Source organism: Miniopterus natalensis, chromosome 4, assembly GCF_054644295.1.
Source record: "Miniopterus natalensis isolate mMinNat1 chromosome 4, mMinNat1.hap1, whole genome shotgun sequence".
Lineage (NCBI taxonomy): Eukaryota > Metazoa > Chordata > Mammalia > Chiroptera > Miniopteridae > Miniopterus > Miniopterus natalensis.
In genome coordinates this window covers 62386088-62401226 of record NC_142084.1, presented here as the reverse complement: position 1 = coordinate 62401226, position 15139 = coordinate 62386088, and the positions used below count along the sequence as shown (strand labels likewise).

Here is a 15139-nt window from a genome sequence, read left to right as displayed (position 1 = left end):
TCAGAGCGAGGCTTCCCCAGGAGAGATCATTGGCTGTATCTACAGGAAACCAAGCAGGAACCTCAGCAGTTTTCCCCGTACACACACATACAGGCCCACCAGGCTCCCTGACCCCCTCCATCTCTGCCTTCTCTGACACCAACACTAGCATCCCAGCAGCCCTGGCCTCCAACCATCCAGCTGGCCTGGCCACAGTTCTGGGGCTCTAGGCCCTGCACCTCCTCCAAGGCCAGGCGTGACCTGTACCCCAGGCCCTGCAGTTGTGCCTTCCAATAGATCCAGGGCTTTGTGTATTGCCAAGGAGAACCAGATTTGGCTGGGACTCTCATCCTCCTTCCCACTGCACTTTGCCCACCACAGCTGGTCCTGACTCCACCCACCTTCTCTGTCCCCTTCTTCCTCCTTTACTCAGAACCAGCACCCACGCCACCAGGAGTGGGGACATGGAGTGGCCCTGCATCGCCCAGCCCAGTCTTCCTTTGCCCTTCTCTCCTTGCTCTTTCCAGGCTTCTGACAGTGCCCCCTCTGTCCATGAGCCCCTGTCTTGGCCCCTAAAGTGGGGGGGGGGCCTGTCTCACAGGCTCAGCCATACCCCTCCCTCAGCTGGGGCTGAGAAGGCAAACAAACCAGCAGTCATCATTAACAAATTACCCAGCTGTCCCCGTAATAACGGGTTTTGTCCACTAGTGGATGCCTCGGGCCCAGCTGGCAGATGCTGGATAGTACCACCCTCTGAAACCTCCTCCCCCACCTCAGATGGATGCTGTAATCTCCCTTGGTTCCCCAGAGATGAGTGTCCTGCTGAGGCTTAGGTGCAATGGGGCTGGGGGTCAAGAGGGTGGCCTCTGCATGTGGGCCAGGCTTGACAGCCTGCATCCCATTTCCTTCTCTAGTCCTCACAGCACAGAAGCAAGCATGAGATGTAAGGCCAACATGGACTGGGGTGGGTCTCCAAGGGTAGGGGGCTCGGGTGGGTAGGCAGTTTCCAGGGCCACCCTCAGGGCAACCAGACAGTTCTTGGCCAGAGAGAATGTTCCAGAAAACCAGTCCAGGCAACTATTCTAGGAGGTCAGGGGGTGCAGGGGCTTTCTCCACAGCTGAGTCAGTGGTGGCCGCCACCATGGGGCTGGGCACATAGTTGAAGGGGGGAACTCGGGCTGAGCGGCTGGGAGAGCCATGCCGGCTGGCAGCAAAGCCCCCCACAGCCACTCCCAGGCCCTCATGGATGAAGGGGGCTGAGGTGGGCACCTTGGCAGGGCCAGGCTTATCCACATTGCTGCCGAGGATGGATGCAGGTCCGCTGGTCAGAGCCTGGGGAGGGCCCCTGCTCTCCAGGCTCGGGGATGTGCTGGAGTTGGTCTTAGTGGCAGCGAAGTCCTCTGTCTGGACCACAGCATCGCTGGTCTTGCGCTGCAGGGGACTGCCTGGGCACTCTGATGAGGTGCCCATGAGCGGCAGGGCGGTAGAGGGCAGTGTGCTCCGCAGGATATGCGGCACATCCTCATCACGGATGCGACGCCATGTGGTGCCCAGTGAGGTCACCCTGGGCAGGGGCCGGGCCTCCCCATCGCTGCTGCGGCGGGCAGCATCAGCTGCAGGACTAGGGGCAGCACCCTCTGGCTTTTGGGCCACGCTGATATGGGGCAGAGAGGCGTAGCGCTTGACTGCCTCTGGCTGGGTGGCCTGCTTGCGGATGGGCAAACGGGATGGGCTCTCTGAGCTAGTGCGCCTTGGTGGCCTCTCACCAGGGCCTGACCGAACTTCAGGGATCCGCTGAGAAACCAGGGCCTGCGGGGAGGGAGCCTGCAGCTCATTGCAGCGGGAGGAGCAGAGGAAGACAGTGGGCAGTGCAGGCCGGCTGCGGCGGGGTGAGCCGACCTGGGAGGTGGAGGGGGTGGCTTCTGCTGTGGATAGTTCCAAACGACGTCGGTGCAGCAGGCCTGGTGATTCCTTGATGAAGGTCAGCTGCCGCTGGAAACCCGAGCGGTTGGAGGATTCACTGCCACTGGATTGGGCTGAGGCCATGCGCACCAGGCCCAGGCGGCCTGCTTGGGTACCTGGGCACCCCTTTGGCCCCCCCCGACCCCTGGGGCCTGGCTCTGGGGCTGCCCTGGCCAGAGGTGGTGGCCCCCGCCTAACGGGTTTCTGCATGAAGGGGATCCGCACTGGTGATTTCTGTGTCTTGTGCTGCTTGGCCAACAGGGCCCGCCTGGGTGTCTTGGGCACCAGTGAGGCCCTGGGGCTGGGCAAGGGTCCCGAAGCATGGGCAGCTGGGAGTGACCTCCTGGGCAGAGGCTGGGAGGCAGGGGAGGTCTGGGAGGAGCTGGATGAAGGGGTCTTGGTGAGGCGAGCCGGTGGCGTGGCACTCCTTTGGAGGGGGCTCAGGGCTGCAAGCTCTGAGATCTTGCCAGGCCTGTGCAGGCTCCGAGACCGTTGCTGCCCAGGACCCAGGACTTTGGTGGGAGCTGCTGGCTGTGTGGGGCTCAGGGATCCCATCTTCCTTTGTGTGGTGCGGGGGCCAGGGGTGCCTTTAGGCTGGGACCGAGTGGCTGGACTGGGCACGTAGATCACTGTTCTTCCTCGGAGCATGGCTGGCACCCCAGATGTAGTTTTCTGAGCACCATGCAACTTCTCTGGGCTGAAGGGCAAGCAGGGGCTGCTACTTTGCTGGGCCAGGGTCACATCTCGTTTCTCTGGCTGAGTGGCACTATTTGCCTGCCCCTCTGCTCGTGGCTGCCACCCTTTCCTGTGCAGAGAGGGCTGCAAGGTGGAGCCCACTGACAGCCCTGACACAAAGGACAAGATGGAGTCAGACTCAGATGAGGCCTCCTGAGTGGCTGCCGCTGCTGCCTGGTGCAACCAGGTGACAATGGAGTTGGCTCCCTCCTGGATGGCGCGCCATTCGACACTGTCCAGGTCTGAGGCATGGTCTGACCCTGCTGTCTCCTCACTGCGCTCCCGGGGCCCCTCTGCTGTCTGCTTGTCCAGCTGGGCATCTCGGAGCTTGCGACGCCTTGAGTCTGATGCCTGTGGCCAGCGCCTGGGCATAGCTGAGCCAATGCAGCGCCGCAGCAGCTCCACCTCAGCCTGAGGGCTGGGATAGCCATCTTTCCCACCTCCAGGGCCCAGGTCCTTGGCGACCACTGACTCATGGGCTCGGAGCCTGCTCGCCTCAGGCTCGGGCTCACTGAGGGAGCTGGTGGAGGAGCTTAGGGAGTAGCATGGTGGTGTCTCATCAGCAATGAGACTGGGCTGGGCCCGGGCTGGCTTTGTGACCTTGGGCACAGCCTGTGCCTTCTTCCTGCCAGCCAGGCGCTCTCTCTTCACTGCCCGGGGAATAGCAGATGCCCGCCTGGAGGGTGTGACCCCCACTGCTGTGGACAGCTCCTCATCTGAGCCGTTGCTGTAGAAGCAGTACACAGCCTCCTCAGTGGGTGTTGTGAGGCACAAGGACTGCAGCGCCCCCTCCCCACATGCTCGACCCACTTGGGGGCTGTTCCTGTCTGCACAGGCTCTTGGGGGCCTTCGAAGGGGCAGCTCCAGCCCCACCTGGCGCCTGCCTGCGCCTCGGGCTGGCTCTGTTCTTCGGCCTGTACCCCCAACCCTGTGCTGGTGCCCAGTGGCCTGCCTGGCGGGAGACTCTAGGACTGCTGGCTTCTGTCCCTCCCCACCCCCACCAGGTGGGTCCCTGGGTGGTCTCTGCAGTGTCTGGTCACTAAGCGAAGCCACACTGAAGTTGACTTGCGTGCCCTCCGCCAAGTCAGTACATGAGTTGTCTTCCCGGGCCAGGGTGGGCACTAACATGTAGATGGGCATGGGCAGTGCACAGCGGCTGGGCACCAGCGCTGAAGCCACCTTGCGGAGCCTGGTGGGCACAGCTGCACCCAGGCAATCCCGCAGCAACTCCATCTCCTGGTTAGTGGCAGGTGGCCCTTCGAGGCGACCACTGGCCTCATCTCGACGGCGGTGCCCAGCAAAGTGCTGGCTGGGGCCACCACCCCCGCCAAGTTCAGGGCAGGCTGGGGGCAGCAGCCGCAACTCAACGTCCTTCTGCACGTAGTGCTCATGCAGAGCCAGTGCACTGAGGCTGGAGGCACAAGAGAAGTTTTCATCTGGCTTCTCCACAGTGAAACGTACACTGCCAGCGTCCAGTTCAGAGGGCAGCCAGCAGCGCTCTCGGCAGTCAGCAATGTCCAGGAAGCGCTTCACGTAGCTTTCCCACTGCTGGCTGAACTGGGTGGTCTCACGCTCACCAGGAGGTGGGGGGGCCAGCGGTGGCGTCTTACTGCGGCTGGGTGGCATGGTCTGCCCAGGGCTGTCAGGCAGCTCGCTGGGACTGACTGTGCCACTGCCCAGCCCACTGCAGGGGTCACTGGGGATGGAGCTGGCAATGGATGGGCTCTCAAAACTGCCCAGCGAGCTCACTGAGCTGCAGCGGCTCAGTACCAGTGGTGTCTCCTGCACGCAGTTCTCTGAGGAGCTAGATGGTGTGGTGTCCACACCCAGGCTCCGGCCCCGAGGGGGCACAGGGATGGCCATGGGCAGGGAGGCAGCTCCTGGCCCATGCCAGGCCCTGTCCAGCTCCGCCTCTCTGGGGCCAGCTTCCTCCAGCCCCTCCAGGGACGAGTCACTGTCATCCAGGTCCTCCACCTCGCTGGGGCCCGGGTGGCCAGCAGAGGACAGTGAGGACAGGGAGCTACAACGGGACAAGCAGAGCGGTGCCGCCTCTGCCACCAGCTTCTCAGGCACCTTGTTCAGGCCCTCTGCAGACAGCCAGGCCTGCTTCCGGGTCCCAGGGACCAGGAGTCCCACACTGGCCCTGGCAGTGTCCTCGAGCAGTGGCACATGCTGGTAGGTGGGTGACAGCTTAATGGTGTGCACACAGGCATCAGTGGCTGCAGCCTCACAGGCTGCTGGCTTAGCCTGGCCAACCAGCAGGTTGAGGTCAAGTTGGCTTGGCCGTGCCTGGCCACACGGGGGCCCCTCTCGGTGCTCACCCCGTGAGGCCAGTGGGCAGGGCTGTATGTGGTCCCGGGGACAGTGCCCGTCGCTGGTGCTGCCACTGTTAAGGCTGTCATTGGAGAGGCTGGCATGGGCTATCTTGAGCCGCAGCAACGGGTGAGCTCGGCCACTGGCCGCCCTCTGCCCACTTTCAGGGCCCCGGCAAGGAGAACAGGACTGGGCTCGGCCCTCCCGCAGGGCCTCCTGCCCAGGGTCCCCAGAGCTAAGGCTGAAGCTGTCATCAGATGAGGTGTGCAGGGCTGAGATATCCTCCACCAGCCGGTCGATCCGCGCCACTGCTAGTGCCAGCTTGGCCTTGGCCCTGGCTGCCAAGGCTGCCTCCCCACTGGCCTCCTTCTCCACCTCTGGGCCACCGCAGGGGGCAGGTGGGGCACAGGCCAGCGCCTGGCCTTGTAAGAAGTTGCTGCCCAGAAAGAGCGACAGCACAGTGGGGTTGGCAGGCTCGGCAGTGGCGGCCACAGCGGCCAGGGAGGGCACATCGTCATCATCGAAGCAGCCCGAGTCTGAGGCATAGTCCTGGGCCAGCCCATCCAGGTGCCGCAGGGGTGGCAGCGGCTTCTTGGAGGCACTCTCGGCCTCAGCCTCAGGCAGGTCCTGCTTCTCCAGGTGGTTCAGCGTCTGGGCCAGGTGCCGTGCATCCAGCTCGGCTTCCAGGGCTCGCTGCTTGCGCACATACAGGCTGGGCACACAGGCACTGGGGGAGATAGCAGTGGCTGCTGCCTGGTATTTGGCAGGCCGGTGAGCCAGCAGGTTGCGCAGGGCGGCGGCACTGCCCATGGCAATCATCTTGTGCTTGGAGTGCACCAGGTTGCGCAGCATGGCCACAGCGCCCAGGTCCCACAGCAGCTCCTGGTCACGTGGGCTGCGGGCGGACAGGTTCCAGAGCGTGCCACAGGCATTGCTCACGATGGTCAGGCTGTGTGATGTCAGGTGCTGCAGCAGTGTCTGCAGGCAGTTGTGGTCCCGCAACACCTGCCTGCAGCACGGAGGGGTATGTCAGGCGGAGCCACCCCTCATCTTACCAGGAGCAGGGTGGCCAGATTTAGCAAATAAAAATATAAGGCATCCGACTGAGTTAGAATCTCAGAGAAAAGAATAAATATGTAGTATAAGTCTATCCCAAGTATTGAATGAGATATACTTGTATTAATTTTTTTACTTAAAAGAAATATTTATTAAATAGTTGTAATAATAATACTTATCTTTTAAAATAAAATTTAGTATATCTTATTTTAGCACAGTATCTTGTGATATTTGGAATAGATATACTATAGATAAATTTTATTTGTTTTTAAAAATACTAAGTATCATTTGTAAATTACTTAATTATTTAATAAATATTTTACTTATTTTAATAAATGAAATATTTAGCAAAGTATATCTCATGCAATATTTGGGAATACTTATATTAAAAAAATTAGTCCCTGGGGATAAATTGGGAACATCCATTTGCAAGAGGACAAACCAAGGCTACCTCAGTGACAGTTCACTATAGAATGAGATCTGCCACTCCCAGCCCCAGACCACACCTGGGGGTCCACCTTCCCCCAGCACCCTCTGTGGTGCCCTCCGCCCACTGTGACTGTGGGGTGGGGTGGACCCACCTGTAGTCCTCTCGGGTGGCAATGAGACTGGACACATTGCGTAGGATTCCCCCTCCACTTTCAATGATGGCCAGCGAGTTGCTCTGGCACTTGTAGGTCAACGTGCTCACTAGGAAGCCCAGGGCACCATCCACTTGACAGATGGCTGCCTTGTTCTCCGTGCTGTGTGCCGAGAGGTTCCACAGGGCACTGAGCACACTCTTCAGGGTGGACTCCTAGGCACAGAGGTGGGATGCAGGAAGGTCAGTGGACGGGTGACCCCAGGCACTGGCCCCACCCACTTGGCCCTCTCCATCAAGGCGCAGACAAAAGGTTGGAAGGAAAGGCACCCAAATACATTTTCAAATAAAAATGAAAAGTAATAAAATTGGCCCTCACAGGATCTCTGAGTTGCAGGTTGGAAGCCCTGGGCCTGTCTCAGGACCACCTAAGCTAAGCAGTGGGTTGTTTGGTTTGATCTCCCCCAAGATGGAGAATTCACCACCTGTTGCCAGTGCCTCCCTGCCCTGTGACTGGAATTAAAAGCCACGACAGTGCCCTCTCCCCTGGGTGCTGGGTGCATTCCCACCCCCCTACTCCACTGTGCCCACCTAGTACCCACCTTGGAGGCTCGTAGGACACACTGCATCAGGGCAGTCATGCTGCCTACCTCCCTCAGTACCTTCTTGCTGTTGATGTCAGCCCGCCAAGATAGGTTGCGCAAGATGCTGGACACTACCTGGGTCAGGGCACAGGGCAGGCAAGGTGGACCCAGGGCCCCCCACCCTCAACCCTACATGTGGTGGGGCTATGGAGAGAATAAAGGGGATACCCATCACACCCACAGGAAAGGGGACTCTGGCAGGGGCCTTGGGCAGTGGGATACTCTGCAAGGCTCTCCCCATGCCCCACCCCACTCCACCCAGGTACCTGGTGGAGATCCTCGCTTTCAGAAGCCAGCTGGGCCACAATGGCCTCCATGCTGCCCCGCCGGGCACACAGTGTGGCCTGTAGGATGCCACAGGAAATTTACACCATGGCCAGTGGGTGAGGAGTCATGAGGGACACCACACCCCACTTTCAGGCTTTCTCCCTGGGCACCTAATATGTGCTAGAGCTGAAGCCTCAGCATTCCATCCGCACCACTATGGCAAAGGGATAGCAATCATCCTATTGCTAAGATGAGGAAACTGAGGCTGAGACAGGTACAGACACCCAGCTTCCCCCAGCCCAGAAGTCCCACTCTGCTGCAGAGCAACCAAGAAGATGGTGGCCTGGCCACAGTCCTTCCTCTCATGGACCTCTGTGGACCTCAGTCTGCCTGCCTATAAAATTGGGGACAACTGTCCCTACCTTCCAGGACTGTTTTGAGGCTCAGATGAGGGTGGGGGGAGTTTTGACACCACCTTCCCATCCCAGGCACCTTGTTGGCAACGTCCCCAAAGGTGAGGTTGGTGAGGGTCATGCCAGCATATCTGCGCAGGGCAAGGTTGAGTGGGTCCTGGGTCATCTTGTGCATCTCATAGTCCACCTGCAGTAGATCGGCCACAGCCTGCAGCCCACCTGTGGGGACATGGAAGGGGGCACAGGAGGCTGGGTGTAGGGGGGCACCCCGAACAAACCCTGCCTTCTTCCAACTTTTGCCCATGCCATTCCCCTGCTTAGGTGCCCTCCCTCCATCCTACCCCCAGATCTGCTTTCCTCAAGTCTACCTTCAAAGCCCAACTCCAAGGATACCTCCTTCAGGCAGCCTGCTGCCAGGCTGTCATGATCCCCTGGATACCCTGTGACCTCCACACCCACCTCCTTTCAGCCCTCTACCTCCATTCACATTTCTGGCTTCCAGGCCTTTGCATGCGCTGTTCCCTCTCCCTGGAATGCCTTTCCCTGCTATTTGCTCATGTTCCTGGCTCCCTTCTGCTCCCAGGTCAAGAAGGCCCTCAATATCCCAAATGAGAACCACCCCAAGACCATTAGACCTCGAGTGTCTGAGGGCAGAACTGGGTCCCAGGGGCAGAATCTGGACAGCAGGTGCTCAGGAGTTACTGATGATTGCCACACACATAGTTCTTTAGTCACTGTGAAAACTAGGTTTTCACTTTACAAAGAGTAAGCAAACGTGAGGGGAAATGGTCAGGGTGAGTAGAAGAGAAAGAACTTGCAATTCAAATATAAGGTGCCCTTCCTCCTTCACTGAGCAAAGACAACAGAGGCAATTTGTGCATTCAGGGGCTGGGGCTGTTGGACACTTCTGTGGTTTCCAGATCTGGGATTTTATTTGGTTCGGTTACTACCTTCCTGATCTTTCTGCATTTTCCTAAATAGACCCAGCCAGAGGATAAATTCCCCAGCTGGGAAAGGAATGACTTGAAAGGTATACACTCTCATCAGTGTCTGCTGCCTTGTCAGGGTTGCAAATGCCCATTTCTGCACAGCTAGACCACAAGAGATCTAGGCAAACCTTTGAGTGTCTGACCATCTGCTAGGTAAGAAACGGTATCTCATTTTGTAATAACTGGAGTAAAGTTAAGCACATTGCTGAGATTTTTTTTCCATGTTTCAATTGCTTTAAACAATATTATAATGGTCCCCAACCTAAAATTTCACAAAGTTCTTCCCTTCCCCAACCACCCAGTAGGTCTGATTCTGTGTATTAAATTGGAACTCTCACCTTTGCCTGTCCTCTGAGCCCCAGGACCATTAAGCTGAAAGCCTGCCCTGGCTGAATGAGGCCCAGAAGCTTCAGGCCAAATGGGGGGACTTGGAGGAGGCGAGGGGTACACTCACCCAGCTCATTCATAGCACGGCGGTATTCCTCATCGAAGGACAGCTTCATCACTGCACAGGTGGCCTGGCAGATCTGAGGCTCAATGGGGACTGGTGCTGTGGGCCAAGGGACCAGATCAGAGCCCTCCCAGTCCAGGAAATTACCCCTGTTGAGTCCCACCCCTCCCTGCCTTCTCCACCCCCAAAAAGACCCTAGAGCTATGCAAAGTGCTGCATGCTTGGCACCTGAGGGGTCACTCCCATCCTGGGCCTGCTGCAGCCAGTCCCAGCAGGTCTCACAGCAGGCCTCCTTTTCCAACTCTTCTTAAAATGAATAACAAGGTGCCTGCCTTACCCAGAGCTGAGATGGGAGATTAAGTCATGATGGGTGCTCAGGACCTTTGGGCAGTGTTTTTGTCATAGATTAACTTTGCATTCAGCTGCCAAAACTAGGAATCTCAAAGTCAGCACCCACATGTTTGTTTATGGTTACCCACAATCCATCCATGCACTCAATCACGGTTTCTTGAGCTACCCTGCAACCAGGGCATGGGTTGCTGGTGGCTGTCTTTTTGCCATTCTAGCATCACAGAATTGCAATAAGGCCTCAGCTGGCACGTGGCACAGAGTAGGTTCACAGAAAAGACCGGTGGCTATTACTGCTAATGATATCACCCTGCCACCCGGGAAGCCCAAGATCTGTGCTCATTGCACAAAGGAGGCCAGGGAGGCTTCGCACTCACAGTTGCACACCCCGCCTCCCTCGGTCGCACCATCCTGGGCCTGCAGCCAGTCCCAGCAGGTCTCACAGTAGGCTCTGATCTGCTCCAGCACATGCAGGACACGCATTTCCTTGCGCGCCAGGCCCTGGTCTGGCTGAGAGAAGACGATATTATGCAGTGCTGCGTTGGCACGCATGCGTGCATCCTTGGCTCCGGGTGCCCCAGGGGTCCCATTGCGACCCCCAGCCCCGTCCTCTGTGCCATGCAGGATCTGTAGCAGCAGTGGCAGGCAGCCTGAGCGGCGCATGGCCACACAGCTCTCGGGAGAGCTGGACATGGCCAGCAGCGTGCGTGCTGTGTCCTCCTGGTCCCGCGTTGCCAGCATTGACAGCAGCCAGAAGACCACCTCCACCTGTGAAGTGGGGGAAGGGGGGACAGGGATGGAGTCCACCTGGCCCCAGCCAGCCTGCCCTCCCCCCCCAGCCAGGGACGATCCCCACACTCCGATCCCCACACTCTGGGTGACTCACCCTAAACACAGTAGGAGTCCTTTGACCTCAGCCCAGGAGAATCAGTTCCTCACCCCCACCACTTTCACCTTGCATCCCCCAGGGGCCACCACACACTTGGGGAGATGGATGAGGGGCCTCAGTCACTGTTGAGATGCCCCCAGCCCATGAGGTTCAAATGCCCACTCCTCTGACCTCACGGGGTACATCTAGGGGTAGCCCTACATCTAAGTTTAGAGTGTCCCCCCAAACACACAGGACACCTACATCTAAGTCTAGAATACCCTCCCAAACACACAGGACAGGTATCTCTGCCCACCTCGCCACATCCTGGCCCCACTAGCCTCACTGCACCCTAATCCATCTGGCTTTCCATTCCCCATCCTGCCTCTCAGTGTACCCCAAATGAACTCCCCCTCACCTTGCTGTTGCCCGGCTGAGGGGCACCATCCTCAGGGTGCACGGGGACCTTAGTCTCGGGGTCCTCATCCACTGGCACTGACTTTACTGTTAGCAGGGGCTGTGGAGAGAACACCAGCCCTGGAGGTTACAGGAGCATCCTAGAAAGCACCCGGGCTGCTGATACTGGCCACACTCTCATGATGATGTGGAGGCTCCACCTATTCCTACACTCTGGGCATGGTCCTCAGGGTACCCTCCTTCCCTGGGGTCATCACCTCCCCCGAGGGCCCTGCCTCTGCCCCTTCCAGTACCTGGGGCTCAGTCTGCTGCACCCGGTCCTGCGCAGACAGCAGCTCCTTGTCGATCTGCTCCAGGCGTGAAGCGCGGATCTAGTGGGAGAAAGGCACACCATGCTGTGGCTGACCGAGAGCCTGCTTTGACCCGGATATGGCCCCGCCCACTGCCCTAACCCACCCCATTCTGACTTCGCCCACTCTTTGATTTGGCCCTGCTCACTCTTCTAACCCCACCCCCAATTCTGACTATCTATTTTAAGGTATGACCACATCCACTATCCAAACCCCAGCCTTGGCCCTGACTCCACCTGGTCCTTAAAATGGCCCACCCACTCTAAACCATAGCCTGATGTCTGACTCCATCACATCTTGGACCCCTCATGATCCAAGCCCCCAACTCAGGCTCTGACTCCATCTACTCCAAGATTTGGTCCTACCCCATGAGGTCTAGACCCTACCCCATCCTTCTAGCCCCGCCCCCTATTTAGACAGGCCTACACCCTTATTTCGTCCCACCCCTATTAAGATCCCACCCATCCTTCTAGACCCACCCACTCCCTGATGTGGCCCCGCCCACTGACCAAATCACCCACTGTTTACCTTGGCCTCAGTGTTCGCCCCTGAGCTAGGTTCTGCCCTTAGGCGTGAGCTAGACCCCGCCCACAGCAGTCTCTGCCCTCTATCCCATAGGCACATAACTCCGCCCATTGATCCAGACTTATCCCACAACTATCCGCGTGCAGATTTGCCCACTGCGCACCGCCCCATCCGCTCGGCCCCGCCCACCGCCGCACCTGCGCCCGCTGCACCATCTCGTCAGAGGTGCCAAAGCGCTCCTCCATTAGCGAACGGATGTGCTGGGACTCAAACTCCAGCTGCTGCCGGATCAGGTCCATCTGCATGGAGAACTGCTGGGAGGGTTGGGCAGGTCGCGGTGAGGGGCTGTCCGGGCCAGGGGCCAGGGCCTTCCGGCCACTCTCCTGGCAGAGAGTGGGAAGGACCCACAGCACCCTCCCACCCCCAACCCCCTCCCCGCGCGCTCACCGTTTCCACGTGCGGAAGCTCGTCCAGGCGCTTGGACAGGCCCTGCAGCTGCGAGTAGTACCAGAGCTTCTCCTTTTCCTCCTTCTCAATTTCATTCAACAGGAAACACCTGGGGGAGGGCAGGTGGGTGGGCCCGGGCCCGCAGAGGGGTAGCCATTAATACGTGTGGTTTTTGATTTTAGTGATCGCTTGCTGGGTGCTTAGTGTAACCCAAGTTTAACAGGCAGCATGACAAAGTCTTGCCCTTGGTGCGCCCCCTCAGTAGGGGTGGGGCACAGAAAGTTAATTAAAAAGAGAAGGTAGTTTCTTTGTAAATTCTGGTCCTCAGAGAACGACTCCGAGGGGGCGCTGTTCTGACTCTTAACACCTCTCCCACACTCGCTAATCTCCCTCCAGCCTACACAGGGGAGGCTTCAAGCTCAGATTCTCCAGTTGCAACACAGTCTCCCTCTTAACACCCCGTAGGCAGACACTGCTATTCCCCCCTATTGTACAGAGCAAAAGCCTGACGATGGGAGGGGCTAGGGGACTTGCTTGCGGTCACACAGCAGCAGAGTATGGACCTCCAGGTCTCTCTAACCCCACATAGCCCAGCCAAGCTGAGCAGAAGCCTGGGCCCTGCCTTCCTCTGCTGACCTCCCTGCCCCCTCCAGGGTTTCTTGGGCCACAGCCCTCTCTCCACAAAGGCTGCCTTGAGCCCCTCTGGCTCCAGGCCTAACTCTGAGCCCTGGCACTGGACACAGCCCTGTCCCTGGTGACGACTGGGTGTCGGGAGCCCCTAGGGATGTCTCCTAGGAGCCCTCCCCTCTGGCAGGAACATCCCTTCCTCTTTGTCCTCTAGCTGAGGTCCGCTGTGCCAGGAAAGGGAGTGGAGGAGCCACAGAAAGCTGGTGCCTGAAGACGAGGCTCCAGTGGTGGGTGGGACTGACTTAGTGAGTTGTGCACGTGCTGGTGGGCCAATCAAAGGGCAGACTACTGGGATGGAGTCTGGCTGAGGGCGGGGCTACGTGACAGCTGCCAGTGGTCAGTTTCCCATTGTTTTACCGTTCCCTGTCCAGTTCCTCCAGCAGCCGGATAGTGGCCCGGCTCACATCCCCAAAGCTGTCCTTGGAGGTCCCACAGCCATGTACTGGGCTTCCCTCAGGGGTTCGAACAGCAGGCTCAGGGCCCAGGGTTGGGGGCTGGAACTTGAGGTTGTACAGGCTGGTGATGTCCATCTGCAGGGCTGGATGGGCACAGAGGGAGAGGGAGAGGTCAGCACCCCTCCCTGCCCCTCTTCCTCCCAGCTCCCTCTCAGGATGGATGGGGGTCACCCTGGTGTGCAGAGGGGACCACCAGGCTGGCCCCTTACCTTTCAGCTGATCCAGCACCTCTGTCTGCCCTGAGGACACCAGCACACGGGCCTCCTGCTCCAACTTGCCCTGTAAGTGCTTCAGTACCTCCTAGAGGTGGGGGCAGGAGAGAGTGCTGGTAGGCATGGCCATTGCCCTGGGATGCCCCAGGTCCATACCCCTGTGAGATGCCCTTGGCCCTGCCTGCCCATCTCTGGGCTCCAGTGTCCTGGTGTTTGTCCCTGTGACCCAGGCTCATGTCCTCCACACAGCCCTCCTCCACCCCACCTTCATTCCAGATGTCTCTGTCTCCAGCTTGGACAGGTGGCTTGAGTTGTCTCGAAGCTCCTGCCTCAGGTGACTGTTCTCCGCCTTCAAGGCCTCCACCTGCCGAACCAGCTGCTCGTAGGGTGCCACGGAGCTCGTCATCTTTAGCTCCTGCAGTGCCTGTGGCCACAGGTCACATGAGGCTCTAAGAAGGGGATAGCCCTGGACCTAAGCTCTAGCACTCCCACCCAACCGTAGAGCTAGGTCCCAGGCAGGAGAGGCTGGTGTGGACTGCTACAGGCAGGATGGTGCTGGCCCAGGGAATCCCAGGGACAGATGGTGAGGCAGATGGAGTGACAGACAAAGGCAGGAACAATGACAGAGAGAGGCAGACCCATGAGATGGGTGTTCAGACACACAGACAACCCAAACACCCAACTGACCGACAGGCACAGATAGACTTTCATCCTCACCAATGGGCTCCTGGACACATGTGCTTATAAACCACTAGACAGCCAGCTAGATGGATAGCAGAAACCCTGACAATCTAACCCAGCAGATGGACTGGCCAGCTTAGCGCCACCAGGCTCACAGCCAGAGAGAGACAGACAGACAGATGGATAAACAAGACACTTTCCCTGCAGCAATGTAGCTTCCCAGAAGCTGGGTGGACAGACCATTAGCTGGTCCAATTGATGGACAATAAGAATGTCATGAAGGCTCTAAGAAACCAATGGACAGGCTGACAGTGGAGAGCCAGACCAACACAAGCCCACTATGGTCACCCTGGGAACTGGGGACCTAAATGCTCTGCAGCCCCCACAACCCCTCCATCAGCATCTGAATCTGGGTAGCTACCTGTGTGGCTCAGGGCCTCTGCAGTCAGCCCTCTGCCAGACCCTGCAGCCTCCAGCACCCCAGGCCCCATCCACTGGGCTCTGCCACTGTCGCCTGCTTCTTTGTCTGTCTGGCTGTCCTTTCTTGCTCAGGCCCAGCTTCTCCCTCTGTCCAGCTGGCTGGTGTCTCCTCCCTCAGCTTGGCACTCCTGCCAGAGCCTTCCTGCCCCCCCCCACCTTCCTTCTTTGTTCCCTTAACATCAGCGCTCCCCCTCCCTCTGCCTTTGTCTGAGGTGCACCAATGGCAGCCCATCCCCTCTGCCACCTCCTCCTTGGGAGCCCTCTCCCCCTGCCCACCTGA

At 58.6% G+C, this 15139-nt stretch overlaps 1 protein-coding gene across 1 annotated transcript; it reads right to left on the bottom strand.

Annotated features, from left to right (window-relative positions):
• Positions 1–736: 736 nt before the first annotated feature.
• APC2 (APC regulator of Wnt signaling pathway 2) lies at positions 737–14549 on the bottom strand. Its single transcript, XM_087816592.1, has 14 exons — positions 13964–14549; positions 13696–13786; positions 13389–13569; positions 12345–12453; positions 12095–12208; positions 11316–11393; positions 11024–11122; positions 10115–10505; positions 9393–9488; positions 8029–8168; positions 7536–7613; positions 7228–7344; positions 6627–6841; positions 737–5998 (listed from the first exon to the last, which is right to left on the bottom strand). The coding sequence occupies exons 1-14, from the start codon at positions 14102–14104 to the stop codon at positions 1057–1059; spliced, it is 6792 nt and encodes a 2263-aa protein (XP_087672718.1). The 5' UTR covers positions 14105–14549; the 3' UTR covers positions 737–1056.
• Positions 14550–15139: the final 590 nt, after the last annotated feature.